The 23,444-nt window shown below is 39.5% G+C and overlaps 1 protein-coding gene across 1 annotated transcript in view; it reads left to right on the top strand.

The window, feature by feature from the left end:
* Positions 1–23,444, top strand: part of LOC138437856 (antigen WC1.1-like) — a 54,295-nt gene that overhangs the window by 9,278 nt on the left and 21,573 nt on the right. The window contains exons 3-7 of the mRNA XM_069585827.1: positions 10,528–10,836; positions 10,930–11,247; positions 16,450–16,542; positions 16,619–16,933; positions 18,043–18,357. Coding sequence (XP_069441928.1) covers positions 10,528–10,836; positions 10,930–11,247; positions 16,450–16,542; positions 16,619–16,933; positions 18,043–18,357 — 1,350 coding nt within the window. The remainder of the gene's footprint in view (positions 1–10,527; positions 10,837–10,929; positions 11,248–16,449; positions 16,543–16,618; positions 16,934–18,042; positions 18,358–23,444) is intronic.

Here is a 23,444-nt window from a genome sequence, read left to right as displayed (position 1 = left end):
TGAGGATAATGTTTGCTGTGGGTTTGTCATAGATAGCTTTTATCATGTTGAGGTATGTTCCTTCTATTCCTGCTTTCTGGAGAGTTTTTATCATAAATGGATGTTGAATTTTGTCAAAGGCCTTCTCTGCATCTATTGAGATAATCATATGGTTTTTATTTTTCAATTTGTTAATGTGGTGAATTACATTGATTGATTTGCGGATATTGAAGAATCCTTGCATCCCTGGGATAAAGCCCACTTGGTCATGGTGTATGATCTTTTTAATGTGTTGTTGGATTCTGATTGCTAGAATTTTGTTGAGGATTTTTGCATCTATGTTCATCAGAGATATTGGCCTGTAGTTTTCTCTTTTTGTGACATCTTTGTCAGGTTTTGGTATTAGGGTGATGGTGGCCTCATAGAATGAGTTTGGAAGTTTACCTTCCTCTGCAATTTTCTGGAAGAGTTTGAGTAGGATAGGTGTTAGCTCTTCTCGAAATTTTTGGTAGAATTCAGCTGTGAAGCCATCTGGACCTGGGCTTTTGTTTGCTGGAAGATTTCTGATTACAGTATCAATTTCCGTGCTTGTGATGGGTCTGTTAAGATTTTCTATTTCTTCCTGGTTCAGTTTTGGAAAATTGTACTTTTCTAAGAATTTGTCCATTTCTTCCACGTTGTCTATTTTATTGGCATACAACTGCTGATAGTAGTCTCTTATGATCCTTTAAAACTTTTGTTTTAAACAAACCTGTTTTCCGGCATCTCAAGTAACCTTCTTCATAGTCGCAATGTCATAATTGTTCCACCTGAAGATAAATTTGTGGAAATACTGCAGGTGTCTCTACCATATTTTGATAAATGAGCATCTGAGTGAAAATGGAGTGTGTCATGTTGAAACTTTGTGTGAAATTAGAACTCCCAATGTTACCCTAAGAAAACTGATGTCTTGTTATTAATTCCAGTTAAGACATACTTAGAGAATTGGAAGTGCTCTGCTATTTAACAAAGTTCTGTCTAGTCAAGGCTATGGTTTTCCAGTGGTCATGTATGGATAAAAGTTGAACTGTGAAGAAAGCAGATTGCCGAAGAATTGGTGCTTTTGAACTGTGGTGTTGGAGAAGACTCTTGAGAGTCCCTTGGACTGCAAGGCGATCTAACCAGTCCATTCTAGAGATCAGTCCTGGGTGTTCATTGGAAGGACTGATGCTAAACCTGAAACTCCAATACTTTGGCCAGCTCATGTGAAGAGTTGACTCATTGGAAAAGACTCTGATGCTGGGAGGGATTGGGGGCAGGAGGAGAAGGGGACGACAGAGGATGAGATGGCTGGATGGCATCACTGACTCAATGGACGTGAGTTTGGGTGAACTCCGGGAGTTGGTGATGGACAGGGAGGCCTGGCGTGCTGTGACTCATGGGGTCACAAAGACTCAGACATGACTGAGTGGCTGAACTGAATTGAACTGAACTGAACTAATATTTAAACCCTGATTGTGGTTTGTACTCCCTCACTACCATTGCTCTAACTTAGACTCTCACATTTTTATGAACGGTTCCAGGTTCCTTCTATTTCTGTTTTAGTCACTAGTTACCTCCTCCAGGTCTGTTTTTTTCTGTATTTTCAGACATATTTTAATGATGTGAAGATAAGTCAAAGTGGTGGTGGTGTAGCAGAAATAAGATTAGAATAGCATGTGTTTTCATTATCTTAATCAAAACTCTTGGAGTACTTCTGCTCAACCTTAGGAGTCAGGTACGTTAGAGAAATTTCAGCCTCAGTAGTGGATTGCTGGAAGTGAAGTACCATGTTTAGGAGAAATCTAGAGTGGAAACAATGACCAGAGGAGAATGTAGCGAAGCTTGTTTTAAATAACGAGGAGATTTCATGGAATTCACGTGGAAGATCTGGGAGGGAACACACAAATTTTGAAGGACTGTGGTGCAAGCATTCCAAGTTGCTTCAGTCCTGTCCTACTCTTTGTGACCCCATGGACCCCATGGATTCTCCAGGCACGATTACTGGAGTGGGTTGTCATTTCTTTCTCTAGGGGATCTTCCTCACCCTGGGATCAAACCTGGGTCTCCCGCATTGCAGGCAGAGTCTTGATTATCTTCTGAGCCACCAGGGACTACAGTACTGAAGTGCAAAATGGTGAGGGGATGAAGATGCAAGGGCTGCAGGAGGGGAGGGTTGGAAAGATGCAGTCAACTCCTACATTCACCACAGCCTCTGTGTTACACTTCCTTCCTGCCCCCATTCCTTCTCTCCCTCTCTTCCTTTATCTGGCTGTGGGAGTCATTTCTGAGCTCTGTGGAAGTGCTAGCATTTGTAGCTGGCAGTTTTCTTAGTGGAAAATTTTTATAATATGGATTCTCTTTATTTAACAAATAAGTTTACCATATATTTCTCTTATATTTTTGTATCAGATTTTGGTGAGTAGTGTTTCACAAGTAATGTGTTTTTAAGGACTTGGCCCATTTTACAAAAAATTTTCAAATTAGTAACACTGAGAGAGATATAAAGATATCTCATATCTTTATATGTTGGGAAGATCTACAATGATATTCCTCCTTTTGTTACTGGTGCTGCTAATGCGCTCCCTCTTTTTTCTTAATTGGTTTGCTAGAAGATTATCCATCTTAATGTTCTTTTTAAGAGAATCACTAATGGTCTGTATTGGTTTTCTTGATGGTGTATTTCCTTTCTTCTTAATTGATTTCTATGCTGAGTTTTCATTCCTCTTTTTCAGTTATGATTGTGGTTGTCTTTGTAGATTCTTGAGGTGGAGTCTTGGATCATTTCCTTCTGTTTCTATTTTTATTCATAATCATAAAGGAAGCATCAATTGCTCAACATCACTCATGATTAGAGAAATGCAAATCAAAACCACAATGAGGTACCACTTCACACCAGTCAGAATGGCTGCGATCCAAAAATCTGCAAGCAATAAATGCTGGAGAGGGTGTGGAGAAAAGGGAACTCTCCTACACTGTTGGTGGGAATGCAAACTAGTACAGCCACTATAGAGAACAGTGTGGAGATTCCTTAAAAAATTGCAAATAGAACTACCTTATGACCCAGCAATCCCACTTCTGGGCATACACACCGAGGAAACCAGAATTGAAAGAGACACATGTACCCCAATGTTCATCGCAGCACTGTTTATAATAGCCAGGACATGGAAACAACCTAGATGTCCATCAGCAGATGAATGGATAAGAAAGCTGTGGTACATATACACAATGGAGTATTACTCAGCCGTTAAAAAGAATTCATTTGAATCAGTTCTGTTGAGATGGATGAAACTGGAGCCGATTATACAGAGTGAAGTAAGCCAGAAAGAAAAACACCAATACAGTATACTAACACATATATATGGAATTTAGGAAGATGGCAATGACGACCCTGTATGCAAGACAGGGAAAGAGACACAGATGTGTATAACGGACTTTTGGACTCAGAGGGAGAGGGAGAGGGTGGGATGATTTGGGAGAATGCCATTCTAACATGTATACTATCATGTGAATTGAATCGCCAGTCTATGTCTGACGCAGGATGCAGCATGCTTGGGGCTGGTGCATGGGGATGACCCAGAAAGATGTTCTGGGGAGGGAGGTGGGAGGGGGGTTCATGTTTGGGAATGCATGTAAGAATTAAAGATTTTAAAATTTAAAAAATAAAAAAACTTAAAATTAAATTTTCCTCTAAGCATCACTTTATTTTTAACCCACCTGTTGCAATACTATATAATTTCTTTTGTATTTTATTATCATAAAATGTTTCTTTTTCTCTGAATGAATTCTTTGTCTTATCGTCTGATTTTGTATGATATTATTTAGATATTATATACAGTTTTCTCTGATTTGTGTTTGCATGGTATGTAATTTTTACTTCTTTAATATGTTTCTGTGTTTATATTTAAACACATAAAAGTTTGTAGATAGTATATTGTTTTGTCTTATTTTGTCTGGTCTGATTATCTTGTTTTTTATTTGGAGTACTTAAATTATTCACATTTAATGTAATTATTGACATAATTGGGTTTAAGTGTACTTGCCTGCTATTTGTTGGAGAAGGCAATGGCAACCCACTCCAGTACTCTTGCCTGGAAAATCCCATGGACAGAGGAGCCTGGTAGGCTGCAGTCCATGGGTAGCTAAGAGTCAGACATGACTGAGCAAATTCACTTTCACTTTTTGCTTTTATGCATTGGAGAAGGAACTGGCAACCCACTCCAATGTTCTTGCCTTTAGAATTCCAGGGACGGGGGAGCCTGGTGCCTTGCCATCTATGGGGTCGCACAGAGTCGGACATGACTGAAGTGACTTAGCAGCAGTAGCAGCAGCAGCTTCTGTATGTTATCTCTTTGTTCTTATTTTAATTTTTGAGTATATTTTACCATTTTAATTTAAATACTGTATTGACTATGTTCTCATCTAGGAGTTTTATAGTTTCTCGTCTTATGTTTAGATCTTTAATCCATTTTGAGTTTATTTTTGTGTGTGGTGTTAGAAAGTGATCTAGTTTCATTCTTTTACAAGTGGTTGACCAGTTTTCCCAGCACCACTTTGTCTTTACTCCATTGTATATTCTTGCCTCCTTTGTTGAAGATAAGGTGTCCATAGGTGTGTGGATTTATCTCTGGGCTTTCTGTTTTGTTCCATTGATCTATATTTCTGTCTTTATGCCAGTACCATACTGTCTTGATGACTGTGGCTTTGCAGTAGAGCCTGAAGTTAGGCAAGTTGATTCCTCCAGTTCCATTCTTCTTTCTCAAGATTGCTTTGGCTATTCGAGGTTTTTTGTATTTCCATACAAATCTTGAAATTATTTGTTCTAGCTCTGTGAAAAATATCGCTGGTAGCTTGATAGGTTTTGCATTGAATTTGTAAATTGCTTTGGGTAGTATACTCATTTTCACTATATTGATTCTTCTGATCCATGAACATACTATATTTCTCCATCTATTAGTGTCTTCTTTGATTTCTTTCATCAGTGTTTTATAGTTTTATATATATAGGTCTTTAGTTTCTTTAGATAGATATATTCCTAAGTATTTTATTCTTTTCGTTGCAATGGTGAATGGAATTGTTTCCTTAATTTCTTTTTCTACTTTCTCATTATTAGTGTATAGGAATGCAAGGGATTTCTGTGTGTTGATTTTATATCCTGCAACTTTACTATATTCATTGATTAGCTCCAGTAATTTTCTGGTGGAGTCTTTAGGGTTTTCTATGTAGAGGATCATGTCATCTGCAAACAGTGAGAGTTTTACTTCTTCTTTTCAAATTTGGATTTCTTTTATTTCTTTTTCTGCCCTGATTGCTGTGGCCCAAACTTCCAGAACTATGTTGAATAGTAGCAGTGAAAGTGGGCATCCTTGTATTGTTCCTGACTTTAGGGGAAATGCTTTCAATTTTTCACCACTGAGGATAATGTTTGCTGTGGGTTTGTCATATATAGCTTTTATTGTGTTGAGGTATGTTCCTTCTATTCCTGCTTTCTGGAGAGGTTTTATCATAAATGGATGTTGAATTTTGTCAAAGGCCTTCTCTGCATCTCTTGAGATAATCATATGGCTTTTATTTTTCAATTTTTAATGTGGTGTATTACATTGATTGATTTGCGGATATTGAAGAATCATTTCATCCCTGGGATAAAGCCCACTTGGTCATGGTGTATGATCTTTTTAATGTGTTGTTGGATTCTGATTGCTAGAATTTTGTTGAGGATTTTTGCATCTATGTTCATCAGTGATATTGGCCTGTAGTTTTCTTTTTTTGTGGCATTTTTTTTGTCAGGTTTTGGTATTAGGGTGATGGTGGCCTCATAGAATGAGTTTGGAAGTTTATCTTCCTCTGCAATTTTCTGGAAGAGTTTGAGTAGGATAGGTGTTAGCTCTTCTCAAAATTTTTGGTAGAATTCAGCTGTGAAGCCATCTGGACCTGGGTTTTTGTTTGCTGGAAGATTTCTGATTACAGTTTCAATTTCCATGCTTGAATTGAAAGAGACACGTGTACCCCAATGTTCATCGCAGCACTGTTTATAATAGCCAGGACATGGAAACAACCTAGATGTCCATCAGCAGCTGTGGTACATATACACAATGGACTGTTACTCAGCCATTGAAAAGAACACATTTGAATCAGTTCTAATGAGATGGATGAAACTGGAGCCGATTATACAGAGTGAAGTAAGTCAGAAAGAAAAACACCAATACAGTATACTGACACATATATATGGAATTTAGAAAGATAGTAATGATGACCCTGTATGCGAGACAGCAAAAGAGACACAGATGCATAGAACAGACTTTTGGACTCTGAGGGAGAGGGAGAGGGTGGAATAATTTGGGAGAATGGCATTGAAACATGTATACTATCATGTAAGAAACGAATTGCCAGTCTATGTTTGATACAGGATACAGGATGCTTGGGGCTGGTTCACGGGGATGATCCAGAGAGATGATATGGGGAGGGAGGTGGGAGGGGGTTCAGGATTGGGAACTCATGTACACCCGTGGTGAATTCATGTCAATGTATGGCAAAACCAATACAGTATTGTAAAGTAAAATAAAGTAAAAATAAAAATTAAAAAAAAAAGAAAAAGAAAACACCCCCCCAAATAAATACTGTATTGGTTTATTAATCGTATCAGATTTTTAGGTGATTATAATGTTTAATTTTTTTAGTTTATAGTAATTTTTATATTTTGCTGGCTGGGTCTTCATTGCTGCATGGGCTCTTCTCTAGTTGCGGTGATCAGAGGCTCCTCTCTAGTTGCAGGCATAAGGCTCTCATTGCGGTGGCCTCTCTTGCTGTAGTTCACAGGCTCTATGGGGCACAAGCTTCAGTAGGCGTGGGCCCTGGGCTCTGGAGCACAGGCTCACTAGTTGTGGTGCACTGGCTTAGTGGCTCTGTGGTATGTGGGATTTTCCTTGACCACGGATTGAACCCACGTCCCTTGTATTGTCAGGTGGAGTCTTCACCACTGAACCACTGGGAAAGCCCAACATTGAATTATTAATCTTAAATTACATTTTACCTTGAAACGATATTATGTCACAATGTGCAATGTCAGTCACTATACATTTCTTCCACTTTCTTATTCTTGTCATTGGTGCTATCATTGTCATAATTCTATTTATAAATTTATTATGAATCTTATAGTTTGTTGCTAATATTTTTTGCCTTAAATCCTCTAATAGAGAATCAACATTTAGCGCAGTCTCTATAGCTTTGAGAGGATCCATGTTTTCATCTGCTGTCATCTCCCTTTAGCTTAAAGAACTTTCTGAGGCAGTTTTGTGTGGTGTGTGTCCGGTGGCCTCCAATTCTATCACCTCTCATTTATCTGAAATCATTTCATTTTTTAAAAAATATAAATTTATTTATTTTAATTGGAGGTTAATTACTTTGCAATATTGTATTGGTTTTGCCATACATCAACATGAGTCTGCCACGGGTATATCATTTTAATTTTCATTCAGTTTTGAAAAGTATTTTCATAGCTGATTCAGTTTTAGCATAACAAATGCCCAATCCCAATACTTTAAATATGTTCTTACATTGTCATCTGACTTTCATTGCCCCCAACAAAAAGTCAGTAAATAATACTTATCCTTTTGTTCCCTGCATATAATGTGTCAAACTTTCCTGGCTGCTCTTAACATATTTTTGTTTGTTTCTTTACCAATGTATTTCAGTATTTACATTGTCAAGTTTTCTGAGGATGATTTCATTATCTTGTTTGGGGTTTGTTTAGCTTTTTGGATCAGTGGGTTTACAGTTTTCAATAACTTTGGGAAAATGTCATTTATCTTCTCTTAATATTGTTCTGCACATCCCTTAATCTGAATCTCCAAATACACATATTTTATATATTTTTATATTATCCTACATGCCACTGTGTTTCCATTCATATTTTTCTGCCTTTTTACTCTCTTTGGTTCAACTGAGATCGTCTCTACTGCTGTGTTTTACTTTCCAGTTCTTTTATTCTGCAATGTCTAGTCTCTTGTGTAATTAATCCAAATAATTGTTCATTCCAATACTATATTTTTCCGTTTCAGAAGTCTCATTTGTTTATTTTTCCTAGTTTTTCTCCCTGTTTATTTTTATGCTTCATTAAGCATATTGGTATTAGGGTTTTAAGGAGCTCTTCAGCCAATTCAATCATTTCTGTAATTTCTGAAGCTACTTTAAATGATTGTTTTTTTTAATATAAATTTATTTATTTTAATTGGAGGTTAATTACTTCACAATATTTTATTGGTTTTGCCATACATCAACATGAATCCGCCACGGGTATACACATGTTCCCCATCCTGAACACTTATCCCTCCCCATACCATCCCTCTGGGTGCTTCCAGTGCACCAGCCCCGAGGATCCAGTATCATGCATCGAACCTGAACTGGTGATTCGTTTCTTATATGATATTATACATGTTTCAATGCCATTCTCCCAAATCATCCCACCCTCGCCCTGTCCCACAGAGTCCAAAAGACTGTTCTATGCATTGGTGTCTCTTTTTCTGTCTGATTGTTTTTAAAAAATGTGTTATGGGTTACATTTCTCTCTTTTGGAAATTCTAATAATTGTTTGGTTGGATGTTGGGCATCACTAAGCAGTCCTTTACCAGGAAGAACTTCAGAAGTAAATAATCAGAACACACCCAGAAATCAGGGAATTGTCCTTGGTGAATTAAATAAAGTTGTTTCATTGGGTTATCTTCATTCAGTTCAAAATGTGTTCTTTTGATGACCAAATGATGAACTCTTATTTTGGTTTTCCTCCTTTAGTTTCAAAACTTCCTTGATCCCACCTTGCATGCCATATACCCCACCTACACCCTACTTCAGCAGTAGCTATCCTTTCTGATTTTCTTTTCCATCCATCTGTATCATTTAAAATGGCGTTTGTTTGTCTGAAGTGGGAGAAATGAGAAAGGATAGCAGTTTAGGTGGTGGGTGGGAGGAGCAGAAGGTGATGTAGTATGCTAACAACCTATTCAACGAGTGTTTCCCACAAATATTTGCATATTTATCCATATTGAGGCTTTTTCAACTTGGAACTCTCCAAATTATGGCTTGTTTGCTCATTTCCTCCTCCTTCTCCTTTTTCTTCTTCCTTCTTTTTGACAACATGCCATCTTCTTTTAGAATTGTAGAACATTCATGAAGGAAATTAAAGACAATATGATCAATGGAAAGTCATTCTGTGTTTCTGGCCTGCAAGAATTAGTATTGTTAAAATGCCTGTACTTCTCAAAGTCCTCTATAGATATAATGCAATTCCTATTGAAATATCATTCTTTATAGAAATAGGAAAACAATCTTAAAATATGAGTGTGTGGTTTAATTTTTATACATTCATGAATTCCTGTTTTCTGATCATTACTGAATTTTAGTTCCATTCCATTATGGTCATGTAAGATACTTGGAATAATTTTAATATTTTTGAATTAGTTAAGGCTTATTTGTAACCTAGCCTGGAGACTATTCCATGTGTGCTTGAGAAGAATGCATATTTTTCTGTGGTTAGAATTAGTACAATGATAGTAGTAAAATCAATTATTTTCAGCCCTTAGCATTTTCTGTGAGTCCTGTTTGAGGAAAAAAAAAAAAAAAACCTTTAATAGGAGACGATGTGGAAACTCAGCTATCTGTTAAACTCCCACTGAGAGCACACTTTCCCCCAGATTCTTTGACAAATCCTAGGATTTCAAGAGAGATGGCTGGGACTCTCTCTCTATGACTCTCTGAGTTTTCGTAACTCATTTTCCTTCCCACTGAGATCACTGAAGGAATTCATGAAAGTTTTTAGCATGAAAAAGTATCAGAAAGACAAGATGTGATGACATAAATGTGAATTAATGATAGTGTCTATATTTCTTCTCTGGAGCTGTCACCCATCTACAGGTTTGCATCCCCTCATGGATCCAGCCTCAGGACTTTCCTTAACCTAAGTCACTTGAGGACTAGCTTCTGGGAGAGAAAACTGGTCAGAATATTAGCCCCACAAGTCCCATGAAAGCTTTCTAAGCTTGTCTGGATGCTAGGTCTCTAATCTCATAGCCCACGTCCCTCTGGGTGGCCTCTGGTCTGCATATCTCTATGTTCAAGTTTAAGTGCCTAAATATTATACAGTGTCCTTGGATCTGTATGTAGGTCCTAGGCTGCTAAGTGAGAAATTCACTTCTCCAACCAATGCTAAAACACATGTTTCCAGTATTCAGCCATTCCAATGATCTGGATTGGGCTCTGTAGTTTCCAGGCTCCTAGACCAAGGAATTGACATTTCTAACCAGTCTCAAAGTGTATGTTCTTGGGATTCAACCACTCCAAACTGACCTTGTAATCCTCCTGGATTTCTCTTTAGAAACCTGCTCATGAAAATTCAATTATGACACTAACTGTCAAAGACTCTCTTCATGCTCCACTTCTAAAAAGAAAAACTTTTACCCCACTGCCTGTGACGTGCGGTTTCCAGTTGCCAAGTCAGTACCATGAACACTCACTGGTTTTGTTGTTGTTTCCTCTTAGGATTTGTGCATCTGGCTGGAGGGGATGGACCCTGCTCAGGGCGAGTAGAAGTGTATTCTGGAGAAGCCTGGATCCCAGTGTCTGATGGGAACTTCACACTCCCCACTGCCCAGGTCATCTGTGCAGAGCTGGGGTGCGGCAAGGCTGTGTCTGTCGAGGTACATGAGCTCTTCAGAGCGTCCAGTGCCCGGGTCTGGGCTGAAGAGTTCAGTTGTGAGGGGGAGGAGCCTGAGCTCTGGGTCTGCCCCAGAGTATCCTGTCCAGGGGGCACTTGTCACCACAGTGGAGCTGCTCAGGTTGTCTGTTCAGGTGAGATGCAGGTCAGGCCTTTCACCTCTGTGAACACCCTGTTGAGGTGAGAAAGTCATGTGATTTTGCTGAAACTCTGTCTTCTTCTACCAGCATACTCAGAAGTCCGGCTCATGACAAACGGCTCCTCTCAGTGTGAGGGGCAGGTGGAGATGAACATTTCTGGACGATGGAGAGGGCTCTGTGCCTCCCACTGGAGTCTGGCCAATGCCAATGTTGTCTGTCGTCAGCTTGGATGTGGAGTTGCCATCTCCACCCCCGGAGGACCACACTTGGCAGAAGGAAGTGGTCAGATTTTAACTGCCCGATTTCACTGCTCGGGGGAAGAGTCCTTCCTGTGGAGTTGTCCTGTGACTGCCCTGGGTGGTCCTGACTGTTCCCATGGCAACACAGCCTCTGTGATCTGTTCAGGTAAGAGAGGGAAGGGCTACTGGTACTCAGGATGCTCCCGGAGTGAAATGACTCCAAGAGTAGAGAGTGAGGTTAAACGGGCTTCAAAGTCAGAGATTTTGTGGTGAAATATGGATCTTCTCATTGTTCATTCATTTTTCAGGTCATGGCAAGAAGTGGGAAGGGGAATAATATATTTTTTAAGCAACATTGTTGCTTACATGTAATCATAGAAAACAATGTAGGAGCAGTAAGTATAGACCTCATAATGAAACCCACCCCAGAGCAGCAAAGAGAATGTCCCAGCACCACAGTCACTGTCGTCCCCAGTATCTGTGTCTTCCCTCCTCGACAGGGAAAAAAGCGCTTACCTAACTTCTACTAACATAGAGAGTTTCATCAATGTTTGAACTTTATGTAAAATGATGCCATATGTTTCATCTTTTGTATCTAATTTCATAGACTCAAAATTATGTTTGGGATTCACACATGATGTTGTATATTGTAGCACTTGGTTTCTTTTATTAGAGTAGAATATGCTTTGAATGATCACATGGCCATGTACTGATCCATTCTACTGACAGTATTCAGTTCAGTTCAGTCGCTCAGTCATGTCCAACTCTTTGTGACACCATGAATCGCAGCACGCCAGGCCTCCCTGTCCATCACCAACTCCCGGAGTTCACTCAGACTCATGTCCATCAAGTCCGTGATGCCATCCAGCCATCTCATCCTCTGTTGTCCCCTTCTCCTCCCACCCCCAATCCCTCCCAGCATCAGAGTCTTTTCCAGTGAGTCAACTCTTTGCATGAGGTGGCCAAAGTACTGAAGCTTCAGCTTTATCATCCTTCCTTCCAAAGAAATCCCAGGGCTGATCTCCTTCAGAATGGACTGGTTGGATCTCCTTGCAGTCCAAGGGACTCTCAAGAGTCTTCTCCAACACCACAGTTCAAAAGCATCAGTTCTTCGGCGCTCAGCCTTTTTCACAGTCCAACTCTCATATCCATACATGACCACAGGAAAAACCATACCCTTGACTAGATGGACCTTAGTTGGCAAAGTAATGTCTCTGCTTTTGAATATGCTGTCTAGGTTGGTCTGAATTTGGTAATAAGGAGTTAATGATCTGAGCCACTGTCAGCTCCTGGTCTTGTTTTTGTTAACTGTAGAGCTTCTCCATCTTTGGCTGCAAAGAAAATATTCAATCTGATTTTGGTGTTGACCATCTGGTGATGTCCATGTGTAGAGTCCTCTTTTTTCTCCAGTTCTTGACTGTTACAAATATGATATGACAACTTACAATGACAATGTCTTTGGCAGCAAATATGTGTTACTTATTTTCCATGTTTAACCCTTGGTCTTTTATTTTCATTTGCTTAATCAAATGGTGTCTTTTGATGATCTCATTTCTTATGTAAATATAACTTACCGACATTTTTCTGTACATTTAATGCTTCTTATATTCTTTAAAGGAGAAGGAAATGGCAACCCACTCCAGTATTTTTGCCTGGAAGATCCCATGGATGGAGGAGCCTGGTAGGCTGCAGTCCATGGGATGGTTAAGAGTCGGAGACGACTGAGCAACTTCACTTTCACTTTTCTCTTTCATGCATTGGACTGGAAATGGCAACCCGCTCCAACATTCTTGCCTGGAGAATCCCATGGACAGTGCAGCCTGATGGGCTGCCGTCTACTTGAAGATTGTAAAAACATTCTCTAAGAGTATCTTATGGAAATTTTATCATTTTTCTCTTGCATATTACTGTGCATTCCTTCTGGGATTGATATCTGTGTAAGATAAGGGTCAGGTTTCACATGGATATCCAATTGACTCAGAATCTTTTTCTGAAAAGACTCTTCCCCACTGCAGTGCTGCCTTTGTCATAAGCAGAAGGGCAAGTATGTCTGCCTTATTTGAGACTCTCTATTCTGTTCCACGTTATCATTTGTCTATCCTTGCACAAATACTGCATTTTTCTTAACTATCATAACTTCATAGTTGTTGTTGTTGGATCGCTATGTCATGTCTGACTCTTTGTGACCCCATGGACTACAGCACACCAGGCTTCCCTGCCCTTCACTATCTCCCTGAATTTCAGACTTTGTAGTTAGTTTGAATAATTTAGTTTACAGAATTACTTTATATTAACTCCTCTAATATCATTGCTTTTGTTACCAACTGTGCTGCTCATTCTTGGTTGCTTGTATTTCGCATGAATGTAGAAGTCAGCTTGTCATTTTCACCAAAAGAAAAGCTTTAAGTGTATTGTTGAGATTAGATTTAAAAATTTGAGAGTAGACATAGAGATTTGAGGATGATTGACATTGACAATGTTGAGTTTTCCAAATCATCAATATAATACATCCCTTCATTCGGTTAGATCCTGAATTTCAGAGATTTTGCCCATCTTCTACTAGGACTTCTCCTAGGTATTTTATTTTTGATGTTATGAGTATTTTTGTGAAAGTGGTCTGGCAATGAATTTTGTTTGACTTGTTTTCACCTTTTAATTCTTTCAGTTTTGATGTATGTTGAGACATAAAGATGTTGGGAAAACAATATAAAAATTCATTTATGACCTTTACCTGGGTTTTTAATTGTTAGTATCAATACTTTGCTTTAAAATCTGTGTGTGTGTGTGTCCTTCATTCTCTGTTCCCCTTCTGCCCCATTTCTTCCTGAATATGTAAATTCTTTCTGAATTCAGTTGAGGACATGATGTTCCTTTATCCTTAGACTAGTTCTGGGAATTTCTTTACAGAACCAGAGTTCAGTCAAGTCTTTAATGACTTCAGCTCCAGGTGACATCTTATTGCAGCACTGAAAGACCCCACTGAAAGACTGCCAAATGGAGTTTTTTCCTGATTAATGACCCCAAGTCATAAGCAAAATTAAGTACATATTTTTTTCTTCAGATACTAAGTTTTACTTTTTCATAGTTATCAAATTGCCAGCATCTGTTGGATCACAGAAAAAGCAAAAAAGCGTTCCAGAAAAACCTCTACTTCTGCTTCATTGACTCTGCCAAAGGCTTTGACTTTGTGGATCACAACAATCTGTGGAAAATTCTTAAAGAAATGGAACTACTAGACCACCTACCTGCTTCCTGATAAATCTGTGTGCAGGTCAAGAAGCAACAATTAGAATTGGACATGGAACAACAGACTGTTTCCAAATTGGGAAAGGAGTACATCAAGACTGTATATAGTCACCCTGCTTATTTAACATATATGCTGAGTACATCATGTGAAATGCTGGGCTGGATGAAGCACAAGTTGGAATCAAGATTGTCAGGAGAAATATCAATAATCTCAGATATGCTGATGACACCACCCTTATGGCAGAAAGCAAACAGGAACTGAAGAGCCTCTTGATGAAAGTGAAAGAGTAGAGTGAAAATGCTGGCTTAAAAGTCAACATTCAAAAAACAAAGATCATGGTATCTGGTCCCATCATTTCATGGCAAATAGATGAGGAAACAATGGGTTCCTCAGACTATTTTCTTGGGTTCCAAAATCACTGCAGATGGTGACTGCAGCCATGAAATTAAATGATGCTTCCTCCTTGGAAGAAAACCTATGACTAACCCAGACAGCATATTAAAAAGCAGTGATATCACTTTGATGACAAAGGTCCATCTGTCAAAGCTGTGATTTTTCCAGTAGTTATGTATGGATGTAAGAGTTGGACCATAAAGAAAGTTGAGCACCGAAGAACTGATGCTTCTGAACTGTGGTGTTGGAGGAGACTCTTGAGAGCCCCCTGGACTGCAAGGAGATCAAACCAGTGGATCCTAATGGGAATTAGTCCTGAATATTCATTGGAAGAACTGATGCTGAAGCTAAATCTTCACTACTTTGGCCACCTGGTGAGAAGAGCTGACTCATTGGAAAAGACCCTGATGGTGGGAAGGCTTGAGGGCAGGAGGAAAAGAGGATGACAGAGGATGAGATGGTTGGATGGCATCACCGACTTGATGGACATGAGTTTGAGCAAGCTCCAGAAGTTGGTAAAGAACAGGGAAGCCTGGCAAGCTGCAGTTAATTGGGTCACAAAGAGTTGGGCATGACTGAGGGACTGAACTGAAGCGAACCAAGTTTTTTGGAAAAACTGCCATACAACCATATAACCAGAACTCTTGCTGTGTGACCTGAATGAATTGAAGAATATCCTGTGATTTTGCATTTTGATGTTTCAACTTTATGCTGAGCTAATGTGCGGCTACACTTATTCTTTAGTTCTTAATTGCAGCTAACAAGTTTTTCAGCTCTAGAAGTATTTGGTTTTTGGTATCATTTGTCTGCAAAGATGCACATTTTGTCAATTAATTCCATAAGCACTTTAACCGTGGCTACATATATTCTGGTCAGGTAACTAGCAGCTGAACACCCTGGGAAATTCTTTCTAATGTCTCCTTTTTCCTTTCTGTTTTTCATGAGATCTATTTTATAAAAGTGTTTGTTCTAAAGATACACATTGAAGAAATTGTAGAGATCCTTCAGAAAGAATTTTGTTTTGCTTTTACTTAGGGATAGATTTTTTTAGGGCTTCCCTGGTGGCTCAGAGGTTAAAGCATCTGCCTCCAACGCGGGAGACCCGGGTTTGATCCCTGTGTCGGGAAGATCCCTTGGAGAGGAGATGGCAACCCACTCCAGTATTCTTGCCTGGAGAATCCCATGGACCGAGGAGCCTGGCGGGCTGCAGTCCACGGGGTCACAAAGAGTCGGAAATGACTGAGCAACTTTACTTACTTATGTAGGGATAGCTTTGGGCTTCCTTGGTGGCTCAGAGGGTAAAAAATCTGCCTGCAGTGTGGAAGACCTGAGTTTGATCCCTGGTTTGGGAAGATCCCCTGGAGAACGGCTTGGCAACCCACTCCACTATTTTTGCTTGAAAAATCCTATGGGCAGAAGATATTGGTGGGCTATAGTCCAAGGGGTTACAAAGAGTCAGACATGACTGAGCGACTAAGCACAGCACAGGGATACATTTAGGGATACAACTTACTTAACTCATTCTTACAGCAACACTTGGGTTAAAACAGAAACTGTGGTACTGTCAGAAGCAGAACTCTCCAGGGAGAAGGTGAACACTAAGAGTATGGTACCTTACTGCTGGGTCACAGCTTTCATCTTAGGCTCCATCAGTAGGTCATTATTTTCCTTAAATCAGTTTCCTGTTCTTCAACCCTTCCAGACTTCTGATCATTGTTGTTTCTTCAGGAAACCAGACCCAGGTGCTGCCCCAGTGCAACGACTCTATGGCAGAACCAGCAGACTCTGCGGCCTCAGTGGAGAGCACCCCTTACTGTTCAGGTGAGGGTCCCACAGGACAGAAGACCCTTATCAACTTCGGGGTCACTGCCCCATTGTCGCATTTCTCTCTCCTCAGAAAACAGACAGCTCCGCCTGGTGGACGGGGGAGATCCCTGCGCCGGGAGAGTGGAGATCCTTGACCAGGGCTCCTGGGGCACCATCTGTGATGACGGCTGGGACCTGGAAGATGCCCGTGTGGTGTGCAGGCAGCTGGGCTGTGGAGAAGCCCTCAATGCCACGGGGTCTGCTCACTTCGGGACAGGATTAGGACCCATCTGGCTGGACGACCTGAACTGCACTGGAAACGAGTCCCACGTGTGGAGGTGCCCTTCCCGAGGCTGGGGGCAGCACGACTGCAGACACAAGCAGGACGCCGGGGTCATCTGCTCAGGTCCGCGCTGCACACTGTCCACAGGCTGGGGGAGGGGTGGGGCCCTGGAGGAAGGGGTCTGAGCCCTGAGGGAGAGATGCTGAAAGGACCAGAGAAGGAAGCTTCCTCCCATGGAGCCTGTCTTTTCAGCAGATGTGAAGACGAGGTGCTTTCACTTCCTTCTGCAGCAGCTGAGGTTCTGGTCCTTTCTTCTCAGCAGTGTTTCCTGGCAGGGCCGTTTCTTACAGTTTTTCTTGAAAGCAGGGCTCTTTCTCCAGTTACATACAAAAAATTTAAACCCGCGGTACTAGTTTCTGTTTGCTTCCCTAACAATTTACCAACTAGTGGTTTACAACAGCATATATTTATTTCCTTACTCTTCTCTAGCTTAGATGTCCAGCAGGGGTCTCACTGGGCTGGGATCAAGGCCTCAGTAGGGCCGCATCACTTTTGCGACTCTAGGGGAGAATCTGTTTCTTGTCTTTTCAAACTTCTTGAAATCACCTACATTCCTTCCTTCACAGCACCCTTCATCCATTATCAGACCAGCAATGCTGCAGGCCTCCAACCATTATCCAGAATCACATCTCTCTTTCTAGCCAGAGCTAAGAAAAGCATTCCACGTTTAAGGACAGTGGGTCTAAGGATGTGTTTAGACTGGGCTCACATTGTTAATATATCATCTCACCATCCCGAGGTCCTTACCTTAATCACATCTGTAAATCCCTCTTGTCAGGTATGGTAACATATTCACAGGTTACAGAGATTGGGATGTGGACATTTTTGGATTAATTATTATCCCTATCTCCCTAATATCCACATCACATCCCTTTGACATACTCTTTAAAGATTTCATCAGGAAGCAGGACTCAGCTGCCCCTCCCTGAATAGCACCCATGTGGTTTGGTCTTCCTCTCAGTTCATATCCACTACACCATTGTGGTAGAAACAGAAAGACAGACACAAATGGACAAAGTCAGTTAAAAGGGAGGTGATGTCAGTCTTGTCATCTAGTGGGTATCTCTTGAGCAAGGTCAGAGATGAATGTTCATTATTTCTAGAAGAAAGGAAAACCTAGAACATCCAGCAAAGTTTTCACTATGTCCTGTCTCCTCCCCTTTCAACCTTAGAGTTCCTGGCCCTCAGGATGGTGAGTGAGGACCAGCAGTGTGCTGGGTGGCTGGAAGTTTTCTACAACGGGACTTGGGGCAGTGTCTGCCGCAGCCCCATGGAAGACATCACTGTGTCCGTGATCTGCAGACAACTTGGCTGTGGGGACAGTGGAACCCTCAACTCTTCTCTTGGTCTCAGGGAAGGTTCTAGACCCCGGTGGGTGGATGGAATCCGCTGTCGGAAAACAGACACCTCTCTCTGGCAGTGTCCTTCTGACCCTTGGAATTACACTTCATGCTCTCCCAAGGAGGAAGCCTATATCTCGTGTGAAGGTGACTTACTGTCTGTTTCTGTGTGTCTGTCCCAACCCTGTAGGATGCAGTGAGATTTGATATTTTAAAATCTAAGTGATGAGTTTAATTTGGGTTCACAAAATGATAAAAAGTGAAAATGTTAGTTGCTCAGTTGTGCTCTTTGCGACCACATGGACTGTAGCCTGCCAGGCTCCTCTGTCCGTGGGATTCTCTAGGCAAGAATGCTGGAATGGGTTACCATTCACTTCTCCAGGGGGTCATCCTGACCCAGATATGAAATCGGATCTCCTATACTGCAGTCAGATTCTTTACTGTCTGAGCCACCAGAGAAGCTTAAATGAGGTAAGAATGAAACCAATTTAATCCACATATCCCAAGCTTGTTTGTTAAAATTTTTAATTGAGACGTAATTCTCGTAACATTGTATTAGTTCTAAGTGTAAAACATAGTGTTTATGTATTTGTACATATTGGTAAATCACCACACATACAGTAATATCCATCACCACATGCAGTTACAAGTTTTTTCTCTTATGATCCCACAAGTAAGAATTTGCATGCTGCAACTAAAACACAGCACAACGAAATAAATACTTAATTTTAAAAGAAAGTATAGTTTTCTTCATAACATGATGATTTTTTATCCACATAAGGGCCTCCATAGGTCAACTGGTAAGGAATCCACCTGCTGTGCAGGAGGCCCTGGTTTGATTCCTGAGTCTGGAAAATATGCTGGAGAAGGATAAGCTACTCACTACAGTATTCTTGGGCTTCCCTTGTGACTCAGCTGGTAAAGAATCTGCCTGCAATGTGGGAAACCTGGGTTTGATCCCTGGGTTGGGAAGACTCCCTGGTGAAGGGAATGGGTACCCACTCCAGTATTCTCACTTGGAGAATTCCATGGACTCTATACTCCATGGGGTTGCAAAGAGCTACATGACTGAGTGACTCTCACAAACACTATATAAAAAATATTATCTTCTTCCCTATATACTGTCTTATATCTTTCATGACAATATTTTTTCTCTAGAATGTCTTAAAATTTCTTATTTATTCATAGGAACTCTTTATAAACAAACATCACTTACTGTTTTTCTTAAATATTTTTGTAAGGTTTCCCCCATATTTTACATATATTTTTAAGGTTGTATATGTGTATTGGTGGGTTATGTGGTCTTGACGTCTGCCTTTATTGCAATGTTTCAAATGCCATTTTTTATCTCAAAATAACATTGAATTGTTTTATTTTCTGCAAACAATTTTATAGTTCCACTAAAGAATATTCAAAAACTAATTTCAAATTATTTATTTTTCTGAATTTATTTTATTATGTGTGATGGGGTAACATCATCACCAGGTAAGAATTGCATTTTAGATATGTGATATCTTGGGTCCATCACAAAATAAAAGCACACGGTTTCATGAGTTCATGGATATGACATCAAAAGTACAGGCAACAAAGCAAAATAGACAAGTGGGAATATACCAAACTAAAAAGCTTCCAGAAACCAAATGAAAGATCAACAGAGTGAAAAAGCAAGCTAGCACAAATTATATAAGGTTTTAATTTCCAAAAATAGTAAGGAACTCCTATAACTTAAAAAAAAAAAAAACAACAAACTTAAAACCTAATAATTCAATTAAAAAGTTGGCCAAGGGCTTGAATAGACACTTCTTTAAAGAAGTCATACAAATGGCAATAGGTATATGAAAATATGCTTGACATTGTCAGTCATCAGGGAAATGTAAATTAAAACCACAAAGAGATATCATCTCACACATGTCACAATGACTGTTTTTTTTTTTTTTTTTTTCTTAAAGACACTTAGTGTTGGCAAGGCTGTGGAGAAATGGACACTTTATCTGTACTTATCCACATTAAATGTATAAAATGTACTATTAAAACTATGTAATCCAGGGGTTAAATCTCTGGGCTTTCACTGTCATGGGTCCAGGTTCAATCCCTGACCTGGGAACTGTGATCCCATGAGCAATAGCACAGCCAAAAAACAAAAAAAAAACAACAGCACAAAAAGTATGACAGAAATATCTGTATGATTTATACTGATGTCCCTTTTCATTCTTGGTATTGTTAGCTTCATTTTCTCTCTGCTCTGCATTAGTATTGCTCAGTGTTCATCAGTTTTAAAAGAGCCATGTTTAAAGGGTTTTCTTCCATATTTTCTATCTTATGCTTACCTTCTTTTCCATTAATTTTTGTTCCTTTTTAAATTAACCCCAACATTCTACATTCTTTAGACTTTCTCATCTAGTTTCTTAATTGGAAGCTTACTTTTTTTCACTTTCAGTCTTTCCTCTTTAAATCTAGGGTGTAAACTTCCCTTAGGCACTACTTGAATTTCATTAGAAGAATTTATCATACCATTATTTTGTGTTTATTATCATTATTTCAGAATATTTTGTAAGGTTTAAATTTATTCCCAGACTCAGGTGGTGTTTGGAAGGATCTTGCTGAATTTCCCCAAATAGAGGTGGCTATAAATATTTCCTTATTAGTTTTTAATTTTATTCCACCTGGTCAGAGCAAATATTTTGTATGAATTCAAAGAGTGAAAGATTTTGTCCTATTATGTGGTCATTTTGGTAAAAGTTCCGAGTGCATCTGCAGTAATGTGAACTCTTGCGTTGTTGGGTGTGTTGCTCTATGTGTTACTTAGTTAAACGTGCTGACTATGTTGTTGTACATCTACTGAATTCTTCTCTGTTTTTAGTATGTTTGGTCTGCATGCTACTGAAAAAGATCTGCTAATAATCCCCCATTTTGATTGTGATTTTGTCTATTTCTTCTTTTCACTCTGTCAAGTATGTTTCTAAGCTATGTCCTGTTATCTTGAATTTTGTTGTCTAAAATATCTTTATTAAGGGTGCATCTCATTAAATCATGAAAATTCCCTCTGTAATTCAGTGTATCTTGGCTTAAAGTTTACTTTCTGGGACATCGATATAGCTACTCCAGTTTTGTTACAGTTAGTACATTTTTTCCATCATTTTACTTTCAACCATTCTTTGCGTTCATAATATAAGGTGGGCATTTTGCAAGTAACATTTGTGTCAATTTTGTTTTATCTTAATCCATTCACTGTAAATGCAGTTACTGATATTGATGTGTTGGTATCTGCCATTTGCTTTTAATTGATACACACGCTTTATGACCCTTTTTATCTCCTTTCCCCCCCTCCTTTTGCATTAAATAAATCTGTTATTATTCCAGATTTTCCTTTTTCCTTTTGATTTTCAGCACCTTTACTAGGAGTGGGGGTTTTCATACTCCTCCATTAATTTTTTAAAAAAAATTCTCTATTGTTATATCTTCAGATGTTACTTCTGCAGTTCTGTCTGTCTGTCTCTGTATCTCTTCTCCCCTCCTCCTCCTCTTTCTTCTCTTTTTTATCTCTCATCTTTCAGTTCAGTTCAGTTCAGTTGCTCAGTCAAATCTGACTCTTTGCGACCCCATGAATCGCAGCACATCAGGCCTCCCTGTCCATCAGCAACTCCCGGAGTTCACTCAGATTCATGTCCATCGAGTCAGTGATGCCATCCAGCCATCTCATCCACTGTCGTCCTCTTCTCCTCCTGCCCTCAATCCCTCCCAACATCAAAGTTTTTTCCAATGAGTCAACTCTTCACATGAGGTGGCTAATGTACTGGAGTTTCAGCTTTAGCATCATTCCTTCCAAAGAAATCCCAGGGCTGATCTCCTTCAGAATGGACTGGTTGGATCTCCTTGCAGTCCAAGGGACTCTCAAGAGTCTTATCCAGTACCACCGTTCAAAAGCATCAATTCTTCGGTGCTCAGTCTTCTTCACAGTCCAACTCTCACATCCATACATGACCACTGGAAAAACCATAGCCTTGACTAGACAGACCTTAATTGGCAAAGTAATGTCTCTGCTTTTGAATATGCTCTCTATGTTGGTCATAACTTTTCTTCCAAGGACCAAGTGTCTTTTAATTTCATGGCTGCAGTCACCAGACTCCTCTAATCACTGTATTCTAAGTTCTATATAAAATTCTCTTAACTTATTCATTCACTTTTTAAACCTAGATATTTTATTTTAGGTTGGCAATAGTTCCTAGACATTTTTATTTATTCATGATTATTTGTTATTTTTTTCGTCTTTTTACCTGCTTATTCTATTCTTCTCTCTTTTCCCCTAAATACATTGATTGTAGTCAAAATCCTTATCTGCTAAGTACAGCATTTCTATCATAGGTGTCTCTGTATTCTCTTATCTTTTTTCACTTTGGTCATTTGCCATGTTATCCTAGTTTCTCAAATGTCATGTCATTTTTTATTCAGTGCTATAAATTATATATGAAAAAGTAAGATACTCCTGATACATTTTCTAACACCTGAAAGGATTTACCCTTTGTTTTCCTAGGCAGGTAGGGGGAAAGGGTGTGTACCACCCAAACATCTAAATATAACCTAAAACTGAGCTGTAACAAGTATGGGTTGCAGTTTTGGTAGCGCTCAGTCCACCTCTGATTTCTCTGTCCCTATGACATAGGCTTTCAGAGATTTCAGTTCAGAGCCTATATTCTTTGGTAGTTAAGTACCGAAAATAATGAAAAAGACTCTGCTTTCCAAGTCTTTTTATATAGTTCTCTAGCTTCCTGCCCTTCACAGCTTATATACTGGGCAAAGATTTGAGGAGAAAACGTGCTGTGTGAGAGAGGCTCTCAAAAGTCTAATTTTGTCTCTCCAGTACCAGGTAACCCCCAGATTATCCTGGCTTCCGGTCACAACAGTAGTCCTCTGCTTGTCAGAGCCCAGATTCTGAATCATTAAATTATGCAATGAATTGGTAAATTCCCACAGAGAAAAAGAAGCTACAGATCTTGGACTAACATTGAAATAATCTCCACTCTTTAGAATTTTGGCATATTTAGTCCATGTTGTGTTAACCAATGTCAAATACATTTACTGTTTCTTAAAAAACATTTTCCAGCTGTTAAAGTTGTATCTAGAAAGAGCCAGCAAGACACATTGGCCTGCTGTGAACTCCATTCTCCCTGGAAGTAGAAACTTTTAGGTTTGATTCTCTACTTCATCATTTACTTAAAGTGCAGCACTGATAGACA

This window comes from Ovis canadensis, chromosome 3, assembly GCF_042477335.2.
Source record: "Ovis canadensis isolate MfBH-ARS-UI-01 breed Bighorn chromosome 3, ARS-UI_OviCan_v2, whole genome shotgun sequence".
Lineage (NCBI taxonomy): Eukaryota > Metazoa > Chordata > Mammalia > Artiodactyla > Bovidae > Ovis > Ovis canadensis.
This window is presented reverse-complemented; position numbering and strand designations above follow the sequence as displayed.